The sequence below is a fragment of the Lissotriton helveticus genome, chromosome 5_1 (genome assembly GCF_964261635.1).
Source record: "Lissotriton helveticus chromosome 5_1, aLisHel1.1, whole genome shotgun sequence".
NCBI classification, from domain to species: domain Eukaryota; kingdom Metazoa; phylum Chordata; class Amphibia; order Caudata; family Salamandridae; genus Lissotriton; species Lissotriton helveticus.
In genome coordinates, this window is record NC_136065.1 from 1,218,393,783 (window position 1) to 1,218,406,707 (window position 12,925).

Consider the following 12,925-nt stretch of genomic DNA (forward strand, 5'->3'; position numbering starts at 1 on the left):
CACTCGAATGGTGACTGCGGCGCTCTGCTACAGGATTATAACCTTTACCCTGTACAATATTGGCCCTGTCAAATAGTGGATTATTTAAAAAATCTACCTTAATTTTTTTAGGTAACTGCACCCTCCCTAAAATGGACAGAATTAATTTCTCCAGTGGCCAAAAATCAAACTCTCGTCTCTTTCACTTCCTTCAACAACTTTTTTTCTAACTATTTTCTACGATTGCGAAAGCTGACATCAAATTTTCTACCATTAGTCTTTGATTCCCTAACCTGAACTCAAATGTTTTGTTATTCCAATGTTTTGTAGTTTTTAAAACGTCCCCTTTACAAACGATGTCCCTCTAGATCTGTATGTCCTTCCCCTCACTATCACCTGTTACTGTTTCATCAACAACCTCCTTCCAGTTCTCTTTCACATCAGTTTTTTTATATTTTGTTTCTTTCTCATCCATATTCACAGCATTCACTTTGTCCTTCTCTACTTCTTTATTTTACAGGCTTCTTTGTTCCACTCCCCAATCAATGCACCATTTGATGTGACGTCCTCACCGTTGAACTCTGTACTCTTTGTGGGGCCCTTATGGCCCCTGCCTTTTAACACCACCCCTTCCCAAACTGTAATGAGAAAGGCCCTAAACACGGCTACATTAGTTACGAAGAGTCCCCTCACGGGAACAACATAGATACCACAGTTGCAGGCGGCTACAGTGCCCTGGACTTCTCATTATTGGTGCTCTCTCACTAGAATGCTATACCAGTGCCATGACTCATGTTAGGCCCACTGCACCGAGTAATTGTCTCCTGAGTAAATGTAGCTCTTACTGACAAACTTTTTTAAATTACAGAAAAGTCTGATGGGTTTGGGGGTATTTGTTAGCTGGTGTGTAATGTGTGTCCTCACATTTATTAAAACACATCAGGGTGATGCCTATATGTTTTAACGTGTGTTGCATCTCTACCATGTGTTACATTTCAGGCCATGGTAAGACCTGTAATAATGTAGGCTGACATGTTTCATTGCAGATACTATGTATGGCAATTTCAAAGGACCAAGAAAAGACTGACCAGTGTATGTTGCCTCACAGTTGCATCTGAAAAGATGCCAGGAGAAAGAGAAGCCTTTTTGGGGGAATTCTAAAACCTATACATACCAGTGTTTTGTAGACTAATGAAAGGCTCACAGTTACTTGAACCCACTCGGGAAATCACATACCAAGTTCAAGGAGTGTGTGTAATGCTGAAGATCATTTAAAAGATCCTTTGCTTTGGAAATTTCTGAAAAAAATAATGCCAATTACATTGCAATGTGTGTGAGTAAATTCAGGACATAATAGGTAGTTATACCCTTATAAAGATCTTACACTTATACTAAAACCCAATGACATCATATTCTTATGTCTACGAATATACATATGTGCCACCGTCGCACCCAACATGCTTCTTAAGAAACCTCCTCTTCTTAACAAAAGTCACACTGGCAAAAACAAAACAGAATCACTTCTAGATCACACCTTTTTCTAAAGAACGAAGTTGCGTTCTCAATGGTTTCTCGTGGTTCAGAAATGGAAATCAGTCACAGAGCGAAGGGTGGGCACAAGCGAGCCTCACTAGTTCCTACAGCAAGGAAGCTGACCCGAAGCCCAGCTGTCACTCAGCTGGAAACTACCACACTCTCCCAGAGTAAGGCGGTGTTAATGTGTCGTCATCATGTTTGATAATCTTCCTGATCCCAACACCTTAGCCCCAGTCTCCCCTTCCTTCAATCCCTTCATTCTCGTCATAGCCCAGCAGCACCTTCTAACCCTTCCACTACATCTGCATTGTCCCCCAGCCACTTGTCCTTGGCCCTTCTCCATCACCAACGCATCTGTTAGAAAAGCCACAACAGCTCCTCTTCACCATCGACATTATATGGGCCTCACTGGACCAGGCCTCTTGTTAGAGGGTTGTCCCGGGCCATTCCAGGCTCTCCTGGCATCTGCATCGCACCAGCAATCCTCTTCACTGGTTCCACTTGCCTCTGGCCTACCTCGTGGTGCACGCCAGGGAGGCCTGCACCCTCAGGGCCCCATGACTAGCAGAGAGAGCCCTCTCAGCCACCTCCTTTCCTTCTTCCCCTACAGCCGCCTATCTAACATCTCCCCATTCTCTACCTCCTCGAAAGACATGGAAGCCCCTTTCCAGGCTAACTCCAATACCCCATTTTCCTCCTGCTTTTCCCACACACTAGTTCTGTCCACTTTATCAACCCCTTTCCCCTCACGTGTCTCCTAGTGTACCCCATGCTGTGCCCCCCGCCCCACTACCTCGTCCACCAATGTTCTTCTCCCCTCCTGACTGGCTCTCGATGGCTGGTGGCCCTCCCTCGTACTCCACTAGCAAAGGATCATGAGTCCTTCCTCTCTGTCCTTCCCCACAGCACTAATGCTCCTGGGCCATGGAGCACAGCAGCAAAAAAGCCAGAGCAGCAGCGGCCGCCTCCAGCAGGCATGTTCATCGCCTTGGTCTCCCTGCCTGTTCCCAACGCCTCTCTGGGGGCCTAGAGATCCACCCTCCACACCCACTCAGCACCCAGAGGGCCTCTCGCTGGTAACCTCGACTCTGCACCCCAACAGACTGACACTCTACCACCACCAGACAAAGCACAGCCAACTGTTCTACCTCTTCCTACCTCAACACTCCACCTGCAGCACACCGCTCTGCCACCTACTTCTCTAAAAGTACATCTGACATCTCAGGCTCCTGCCCTCCTCCCAACCACCATGGCCAACTAACCCTCAAAGGCACAGACCCAGCGGTGAGGAGATAGGAAGCAAAACACTGAGCCTTCCCCTGCACACCTACACTTAAACCATGTGCCCTCTCCTCCTCTTCTCTACAGGCCAGTCACGCGGCCTCCGTCACCCACTCACTGCCACCTGCCCGAATCACCCCGGGGGCGAGAGCTCTACACACTCCAGGCCCTCGTCCTACCAGTCGATTGCTGCTGTACAGGCACCGCCCCGTGGTTATTGATCCCTGCCCCGATTGCCTTCTGCTGCTCTACCTACCTCCTGCCCGCTTGACTTCTGCTGCTCTACCCACCTCCTGCCCCGCTTGCCTTCTGCTGCTCTACCTACCTTCTGTCCACTTGCCTTCTGCTGCTCTACCCACCTCCTGCTCTGCTTGACTTCTGCTGCTCTACCCACCTCCTGCCCCGCTTGCCTTCTGCTGCTCTACCTACCTCCTGTCCACTTGCCTCCTGCTGCTCTACCCACCTCCTGCCCTGCTTGATTTCTGCTGCTCTACCCACCTCCTGCCCGCTTGCCTTCTGCTGCTCTACCCACCTCCTGCCCCGAATGCCTTCTGCTGCTCTACCCACGTCCTGCCCGCTTGCCTTCTGCTGCTCTACTCACCTCCTGCCCCGCCTGACTTCTGCTGCTCTACCTACTTCCTGCCCTGCTTGCATTCTGCTGCTCTACCTACCTCCTGCCTGCTTGACTTCTGCTGCTCTACCCACCTCCTGCCCCGCTTGCCTTCTGCTGCTCTACCTACCTTCTGTCCACTTGCCTTCTGCTGCTCTACCCACCGCCTGCCCTGCTTGACTTCTGCTGCTCTACCCACCTCCTGCCCCGCTTGCCTTCTGCTGCTCTACCTACCTCCTGTCCACTTGCCTCCTGCTGCTCTACCCACCTCCTGCCCTGCTTGGTTTCTGCTGCTCTACCCACCTCCTGCCCGCTTGCCTTCTGCTGCTCTACCCACCTCCTGCCCAGAATGCCTTCTGCTGCTCTACCCACGTCCTGCCCTACTTGGCTTCTGCTGCTCTACTCACCTCCTGCCCCGCCTGACTTCTGCTGCTCTACTCACCTCCTGCCCCGCTTACCTTCTGCTGCTCTACCCACCTCCTGCCCGCTTGCCTTCTGCTGCTCTACCCACCTCCTGCCCAGCCTGACTTCTGCTGATCTACCCACCTCCTGCCCCGCTTGCCTTCTGCTGCTCTACCTACCTCCTGCCCCACTTGTCTTCTGCTACTCTACTCACCTCCTGCCCTGCTTGCCTACTGCTGCTCTACTCACCTCCTGCCCCAATTTTCTTCTGCTGCTCTATCCACCTCCTGCCCCGCTTGACTACTGCTGCTCTACTCACCTCCTGCTCCGCTTCCATTATGCTGCTCTACCCACCTCCTCTCCGCTTCCCTTCCCCTGCTCTACTCACCTCCTGCCCCGCCTGCCCCGCCTGACTTCAACTGCTCTACCCACCTCCTGCCCCGATTGCCTTCTGCTGCTCTATCCACCTCCTGCCTGATTATCTTCTGCTGCTCTACCCACCTCCTGCCCCGCTTGCCTTCTGCTGCTCTACTCACCTCCTGCCCTGCCTGATTTCTGCTGCTCTACCCACCTCCTGCCCCGCTTACCTTCTGCTGCTCTACCCACCTCCTGCCCGGTTGCCTTCTGCTGCTCTACCTACCTCCTGCCCAGCCTGACTTCTGCTGATCTACCCACCTCCTGCCCCGCTTGCCTTCTGCTGCTCTACCCACCTCCTGCCCACTTGTCTTCTGCTACTCTACTCACCACCTGCCCTGCTTGTCTACTGCTGCTCTACTCACCTCCTGCCCCACTTGTCTTCTGCTGCTCTACTCACCTCCTGCCCCGCTTGCCTACTGCTGCTCTACTCACCTCCTGCCCCACTTGTCTTCTGCTGCTCTACTCACCTCCTGCCCCGCCTGACTTCTGCTGCTCTACCCACCTCCTGCCCCGATTGCCCTCTGCTGCTCTATCCACCTCCTGCCCCACTTGTCTTCTGCTACTCTACTCACCTCCTGCCCCGCTTGCCTACTGCTGCTCTACTCACCTCCTGCCCCACTTGTCTTCTGCTGCTCTACTCACCTGCTGGCCAGCCTGACTTCTGCTGATCTACCCACCTCCTGCCCCGCTTGTCTACTGCTGCTCTACTCACCTCCTGCTTCGCTTCCCTTCTGCTGCTCTACCCACCTCCTCTCCGCTAACCCTTCCCCTGCTCTACCCACCTCCTGCCCCAATTGTCTTCTGCTGCTCTACTCACCTCCTGCCCGCTTGCCTTCTGCTGCTCTACCCACCTCCTGCCCCACTTGTATTCTGCTGCTCTACTCACCTCCTGCCCGATTGACTTCTGCTTCTCTACCCACCTCCTGCCCCGCTTGCCTTCTGCTGCTCTACTCACCTCCTGCCCCGCCTGACTACTTCTGCTCTACCTACCTCCTGCCCAGCTTACCTTCTGCTGCTCTACCCACCTCCTGCCCGCTTGCCTTCTGCTGCTCTACCCACCTCCTGCCCAGCCTGACTTCTGCTGATCTACCCACCTCCTGCCTGCTTGCCTTCTGCTGCTCTACCCACCTCCTGCCCCACTTGTCTTCTGCTACTCTACTCACCTCCTGCCCTGCTTGCCTACTGCTGCTCTACTCACCTCCTGCCCCACTTGTCTTCTGCTGCTCTATCCACCTCCTGCCCCACTTGTCTTCTGCTGCTCTATCCACCTCCTGCCCCACTTGTCTTCTGCTGCTCTACTCACCTCCTGCCCCACTTGTCTTCTGCTGCTCTATCCACCTCCTGCCCCCCTTGTCTTCTGCTACTCTACTCACCACCTGCCCTGCTTGCCTACTGCTGCTCTACCCACCTCCTGCCCCACTTGTCTTCTGCTGCTCTACTCACCTCCTGCCCCGCTTGCCTACTGCTGCTCTACTCAGCTCCTGCCCCACTTGTCTTCTGCTGCTCTACTCACCTCCTGCCCCGCCTGACTTCTGCTGCTCTACCCACCTCCTGCCCCGATTGCCTTCTGCTGCTCTATCCACCTCCTGCCCCACTTGTCTTCTGCTACTCTACTCACCTCCTGCCCCGCTTGCCTACTGCTGCTCTACCCACCTCCTGCCCCGCTTGCCTTCTGCTGCTCTACTCACCTCCTGCCCCGATTGCCTTCTGCTGCTCTATCCACCTCCTGCCCCACTTGTCTTCTGCTGCTCTACTCACCTCCTGCCCCACTTGTCTTCTGCTGCTCTACTCACCTCCTGCCCCGCCTGACTTCTGCTGATCTACCCACCTCCTGCCCCGCTTGCCTACTGCTGCTCTACTCACCTCCTGTTCCGCTTCCCTTCTGCTGCTCTACCCACCTCCTCTCCATTTGCCTTCTGCTGCTCTACCCACCTCCTCTCCGCTTGCCTTCTGCTGCTCTACCCACCTCCTCTCCGCTTGCCTTCTGCTGCTCTACCCACCTCCTCTCCGCTTGCCTTCTGCTGCTCTATCCACCTCCTGTCCGCTTCCCTTCTGCTGCTCTACCCACCTCCTCTCCGCTTCCCTTCTGCTGCTCTACCCACCACCTGTCCGCTTCCCTTCTGCTGCTCTACCCACCTCCTGTCCGCTTCCCTACTGCTGCTCTACTCACCCCCTGCCCCGCTTCCCTTCTGCTGCTCTACCCACCTCCTGTCCGCTTCCCTTCTGCTGCTCTACCCACCTCCTGTTCGCTTCCCTACTGCTGCTCTACTCACCTCCTACCCCACTTGTCTTCTGCTGCTCTATCCACCTCCTGCCCCACTTGTCTTCTGCTACTCTACTCACCACCTGCCCTGCTTGCCTACTGCTACTCTACCCACCTCCTGCCCCACTTGTCTTCTGCTGCTCTACTCACCTCCAGCCCGCTTGCCTACTGCTGCTCTACTCAGCTCCTGCCCCACTTGTCTTCTGCTGCTCTACCCACCTCCTGCCCCACTTGTCTTCCTCTGCTCTAGCCACCTCCTTCCCCACTTGTCTTCTGCTACTCTACTCACCTCCTGCCCCGCTTGCCTACTGCTGCTCTACCCACCTCCTGCCCCGCTTGCCTTCTGCTGCTCTACCCACCTCCTCTCCGCTTGCTTACTGCTGCTCTACCCACCTCCTCTCCGCTTGCCTTCTGCTGCTCTACCCACCTCCTGTCCGCTTCCCTTCTGCTGCTCTACCCACTTCCTCTCCGCTTCCCTTCTACTGCTCTACCCACCTCCTGTCCGCTTCCCTTCTGCTGCTCTACCCACCTCCTGTCTGCTTCCCTTCTGCTGCTCTACCCACTTCCTCTCCGCTTGCCTTCTGCTGCTCTATCCACCTCCTGTCCGCTTCCCTTCTGCTGCTCTACCCACTTCCTCTCCGCTTCCCTTCTGCTGCTCTACCCACCTCCTGTCCACTTCCCTTCTGCTGCTCTACCCACCTCCTCTCCGCTTGCCTTCTGCTGCTCTACCCACCTCCTGTCCGCTTCCCTTCTGCTGCTCTACCCACTTCCTCTACGCTTCCCTTCTGCTGCTCTACCCACCTCCTGTCCGCTTCCCTTCTGCTGCTCTACCCACCTCCTGTCTGCTTCCCTTCTGCTGCTCTACCCACCTCCTCTCCGCTTCCCTTCTGCTGCTCTACCCACCTCCTGTCCGCTTCCCTTCTGCTGCTCTACCCACTTCCTCTCCGCTTCCCTTCTGCTGCTCTACCCACCTCCTGTCCGCTTCCCTTCTGCTGCTCTACCCATCTCCTGTCTGCTTCCCTACTGCTGCTCTACTCACCCCCTGCCCCGCTTCCCTTCTGCTACTCTACCCACCTCCTGTCCGCTTCCCTTCTGCTGCACTACCCACCTCCTGTCCGCTTCCCTTCTGCTGCTCTACCCACCTCCAAGCCCTTGGTGCGCAGTTTCAGATGACTTGTCTACGACTCGTTTGATCTTGTACACCTTGGTATTGCCAGTCTAGCTTGGGATCCTCCTTTAAGGAGGGTTTATTCGAGAGGGGGGAGCGGTTCTAGCTAGTCAGGGTCTTGTACCTGACAAATCCTGTTTACAAGAGGCAAATTCTCTGAAAGAGGTGCTCTGGAGGTGCAAACGGTGAAAGCACCCTCACAAACGAATGTCTTTGGCAGAAGGCTCCTCACACTTGCCCAATGTACTCTAGCCACCAATTTGAGCACAAAAGAGTATTTTTAAGTCACCATTAAGGACGAATGACTGATGAATGGGTATTGATGGCAAGCAGGAGCCAGTAGACTCATGCAGACTGTGCATTTTGCTGGCTGCTGCAACAACTAAAAGACTCCATTTGTGTTGGTATTGCTTTTTTGGGCCTTTGGTAGAGCATTTAACATGACCATACTAGTGCATTTTCCAATGGAGCGGCATTGTGTTGATTGCCACTTGTTATGGTGTTGGTTGTGTAGGTTTGACCTGTGTTTCATTCTCTAATCTAGTATTGTCTCCTTTTTATTTTGCAGTTGCCTTCTCTGGCCTCGGCTTCACTTCCTTCTACCTGGCGGGGAAGCTGCACTGCTTCACAGAGGCGGGCCTGGGCAAGAGCTGGCGGCTCTGCGCAGCCATTCTGCCGCTCTACTGCGCCATGATGGTGGCGCTCTCGCGCATGTGCGACTACAAGCACCACTGGCAAGGTGAGGAGGGGTCTGCGGCACTACTTGGGATGTTCTTGGAGGTGAAAGAAGAGTACACATAGGCACACATATCCCCTTCCCCCTCGTCCACTGAGCTTGTATAACTCAGAATCGTCTCTCTTTTATCCCTCCCTCCTCCACTATGCTTGAATGTATGTGATAATTACACTTTTTTTGTCATACCCCCTCCTTTTTCTGATATGCATGTATCTCTGAGGTTTTGAATGTGTCATATCGCCCTTCTGTCTCCTCCACTGTTTTAGGACTGGCCTGACAGTGCATCTGTCTATTAGACCTTTTGTTCGCAGTTCTTCAAAATATACAGAATGGGCTTTGGGTGTGCCTGAGGATAATTTTTCTCCCACCACGTGCACGTGGCTGTGTTGTGCATTATGCCTTCTCCTATGGAGAGCTTGTGCAACAATACATTAGGGACTATTTTATATCCCATAAGCAATATTCCCTCTAATTTTTTTCCTCTGTGTGCGGCACTGGAGGGTCTCTGTGCGCTGCAACCATGGCTATGTGCGCCAGGAACCAAACCACGTGTGTCTACGGCACCAAATGGCACTCAAAACGTTTTCTTTAATAAGTGAAAAGATGATACATTTTCACACATACAGAGCCACAAATAGGGGCTTAAGGGCAGTTTGCAAATATTTTGTATTGCCTGTATTTTCATTGTTGTGTCTCTGACTGCTGTTGTCTGTCTTCCCCGCTGCCTGTACGTGTTCCATGCCCCGTTTTCTTCCCTCTGTTCCCCTCGCTATCCCCGTGCTCTCTCTGCACGGTCTTTCCTTCTGTACTCCTCGCTGCCCGTGTCTCTGCCCAGTTTTCCCTTCTGTTTCCCTCGCTGCACCCGGAACCTCTCTGCCCGTTCTGCCTTCTGTTCTTAGCTGCCCCTATATTTCTGTATTCTGCCTCTATGCCATTAGTTTTTTGTGCCCGTCTGCCCTCTGTGCCACTCGTTTTTGTGCCCTTCTGCCCTCTGTCCCACTCGTTTTTTTGTGCCTTTCTGTCCTCTGCCTGTGTCCCACTCGTTTTTTGTGCTTTTATGCTCTCTGTCCCACTTGTTTTTTGTGACTTTCTGCCCTCTGCCCCAGTCTTTCTGCCCTCTGTCCCAATCACTTTTTGTGCCTTTATGCTCTCTGTCCCACTCGTTTTTTGTGCCTTTATGTCCTCTGTCCCACTCGTTTTTTGTGCCTTTCTGCCCTCTGTCCCACTCGTTTTTTTGTGCCTTTCTGTCCTCTGTCTGTGTCCCACTCGTTTTCTTGTGCCTTTCTGTCCTCTGTCTGTGTCCCACTCGTTTTTTTGTGCCTTTATGTCCTCTGTCTGTGTCCCACTCGTTTTTTTTGTGCTTTTATGGCCTCTGTCTGTGTCCCACTCGTTTTTTTTGTGCCTTTCTGTCCTCTGTCTGTGTCCCACTCGTGCCTTTATGCCCTCATGCCTTCTGTTCCGCTCGTTCCCCAGCAGCTGTGGCCTTTTGTTTAAATATTGCTGTTAATCGGATCCCCTTCACGGGCTCTGATTAACAGCAATACTTAAACAAAATGCCACAGTCTGCCCCGCGCTTTACTAACAAAAGTTAGACACTTTCCAAACACAGCGCGTGCTCGCGCTGTGTTTGGAAAGTGTCTACGCTTTTGTTAGTAAAGCGCGGGGCAGACTGTGGCATTTTGTTTAAGTATTGCTGTTAATCGGAGCCCGTGAAGGGGCTCCGATTAACTGCAATATTTAAACAAAAGGCCACAGTCTGCCCCGCTCGCACAGCCGCAAGCGCCATAATCCCCACCAGCCCCCCGCCTCCTTACCTGCACTCCTCACGCCCGCTCCACCGCCACCACTGGAAAAGTACTCATGTTCGCGCCGCTCGCGTTTTAAAAGCGGCGAGCGGCGCGACTCTCTAGCGACGTCCTGTGTGCGCGCTCCACGCTAGGTGGTGCGCGTTGACTTGGGGGGAGGTGCGCGCGCGCGGCCTAGAGGGAACGGTGCCCATAAGTCCTCTTAATGATCACACATTGAATTATTTATCTCATACATGCATTGTATACACTAACCATAGTAATTTGTTTTACACACCAGAAGGCTTTTAAAGATTTAATTCAGGATTTGAAATGCAAGCCAGATCTATTGGGTTTGTCAATCCTTTTTTTATAAGTCTTGTTCCTTCCTCCGCTCTGACAGATAAATGAGAAATTTAAAAGTATCTCGTAGCTTTCCTGTCACTCCTCTAATGTGTTTAAATGTCGAGTGTATTTATTTTCTCCCTATCAATTATCGGCATTCACTACTAGACTGTGTTTAGATTTCTGAGCTATTGAAACTCTCTTCTTTCATCCTGGAAGCCTCCGGGGACACTTCTGGTCTCAAGGTCAAATGGCCCAAGTCCTTGCTAATCCTTCCTAAGGGGTACAGAGCTGCTGAGACCTGGATCCCGACCCTGTCAATCCTGCATCTAAGTTTTGCTACTTGGGAAATGTATATGACGTGGGTGCTGGACCAGGCTGGAGTCTCAACCTTAGCTCCCTTATCCGGGCCTTCCAGGCTGACCTCGACAGATGGACCAAGCGGCCATTAAATGCGCTTGGCACAGTAGCTCTGTACAAAATGATGGTCCTCCTGTGCCTATTGTACATCACCCAAAATGTCACCTTCCCTGTGTCAAATCAGTGGTTTGCTGTCATGACCGCACAAGCACGGAGATTCCTCTGGCCAATAAACCTCCTTTGACTAATGTGTCCTCTACATACGAAGGTGGTTTGGCGATGGATGACATCCGCCTCTGTTATTAGGCAGCAGTTACTGTTGTAGGGGACGATTGGATGAATGAAGGGTTGGGAGACCCAGCACTTAGACTAGAGGCTCACTGATCAGCCTTGATAATCCTATGGGTATGCTCTAAGGCGCAATCATTGCCCGCTTGCTCAGGCAGATCACCAAACTGGTCTTCATGACTTGGAGGGCAGCCCTGTGAATGACAGGGTGGGACAGACGGGTTACCCTAGAAACTCCACTGTGAACTGGCAATTGTCTAGACCAGGTGGCGCGATTGGAGAGGTTCAGGGGATGGAATGCTATTGGCATCTCTCAGCTGGGGGACATTTGGGAGGGTGACCCCATGAAGTCCTTCCAGATCTCCAATTACTGTTTTCCCTACTCCAATCACAATTCTTCTGCTGCCTCCAACATCACCACGCACTCTTAGGATATCGAGCGGTGCTGGCCTGCCCCCCCCACTCCCGACTACAACCCCTTGGAGGTCAGGCTCCTTATGGGCATGCTGCCCGGGGGCGTCTTGCAGGTCTGTAAGGCCCTGGTCCCTATTTCTCCTTGCATACTGTCACCCCTGAGGGATCGTTGGGAGGGGTGGTTGGGCTTGCTGGAGGAAGGGGAGTGCAGGGAGGCATGTATGGCACCTGTACCCTGGCCGTCTCTACCCAGTTATGCCCTAACCAGTTGAAATTTCTCCATTGTACCCACTACACACCCAAGTGCCTGTAGAGAACACAAAGCTACCCCATTCCTCCTGCAGTAGGTGTGGGAGGTATCTGGGGGATTTCTATCACATGGACTTTGAATGCCCCGTTACCCACAAAGACCTGGGCCTGACGTTTGTGGGGGTGCTGAGCTAGAACACAGCAGCATCTGCAAATATCTCATTGCTTGGGCTGGTGGAGGACCTGGGGTGCCCTAGAGGAGACCATATGTTAGTGGGGCAAGACACACAACTCACGACGAGTGACATGGCAAGACACTGGAAATCGCCAGCTGCCCCAACACTGAAGGAATGGAGGGCAGGGATGGTCTGTTCCACAAAATTGGAGGAGACCATAGGAAACCCCAAGGAACACCTGAAGATTTGGGGGAAATTTTGGTAATACTATGCTTTGAGCATTAGGTCTAGGTGTCTTCTGGGGGACGGGGCGGGTTGAGGGTGAGAGCTGTCCTCGATTGTATAAGCGATCCCCTGGTAGATCGGCGTTGTGTGTTTTGCTTTGTGTCTCAATAAAACCAATAAATTGTTGTTATAAAAAAGAAAGTCTCCCCATAGCAGGGCCGGTCCGAGCATTTTTGGGGCCCTGGGCAAAAGGGAATGTGCAAGGCCCCTGAAAGTTACCTAAGTGACACCTTCTGATCTCAGGGAAGCTGCTTTGTGCAGACTCCACCTGGGCCACAGCTCCTCCTCTCAGCCACCCAAGCACCTCTTGTACAGCCTATTTCGGACTGAAGGTGTGAGAATTGCTTGGGGGCTGAGTTAAACCTGTGTGGGCTAAAGTGCCGACAATGGGCGCCCTGCCGAGTCTCTGAATGGGGAGCCTGAGCGGTGTCCCCCTCCGCTAGGCCTTCCCACACCATCCCTTAGAGGCCCCGGGGGGGGGGGGGGGCCTCCCATGAGCCCAATTGTGAAGAGACGCATTTCTTTTACTCTGAGCGGCAGGAGGACTGATGGGGTGTTAATTGCCATTGTGGGAGGGCCCCATCCTGGCCGACAGAGTGCTAGGCCCTGGGCAGCTGCCCATGCTGCCCATG

The 12,925-nt window shown here is 53.2% G+C and overlaps 1 protein-coding gene across 1 annotated transcript in view; it reads left to right on the forward strand.

The window, feature by feature from the left end:
- PLPP4 (phospholipid phosphatase 4) overlaps window positions 1–12,925 on the forward strand; it is a 745,038-nt gene that overhangs the window by 714,369 nt on the left and 17,744 nt on the right. Inside the window, exon 6 of the mRNA XM_078641202.1 lies at window positions 8,225–8,395. Coding sequence (XP_078497328.1) covers window positions 8,225–8,395 — 171 coding nt within the window. The remainder of the gene's footprint in view (window positions 1–8,224; window positions 8,396–12,925) is intronic.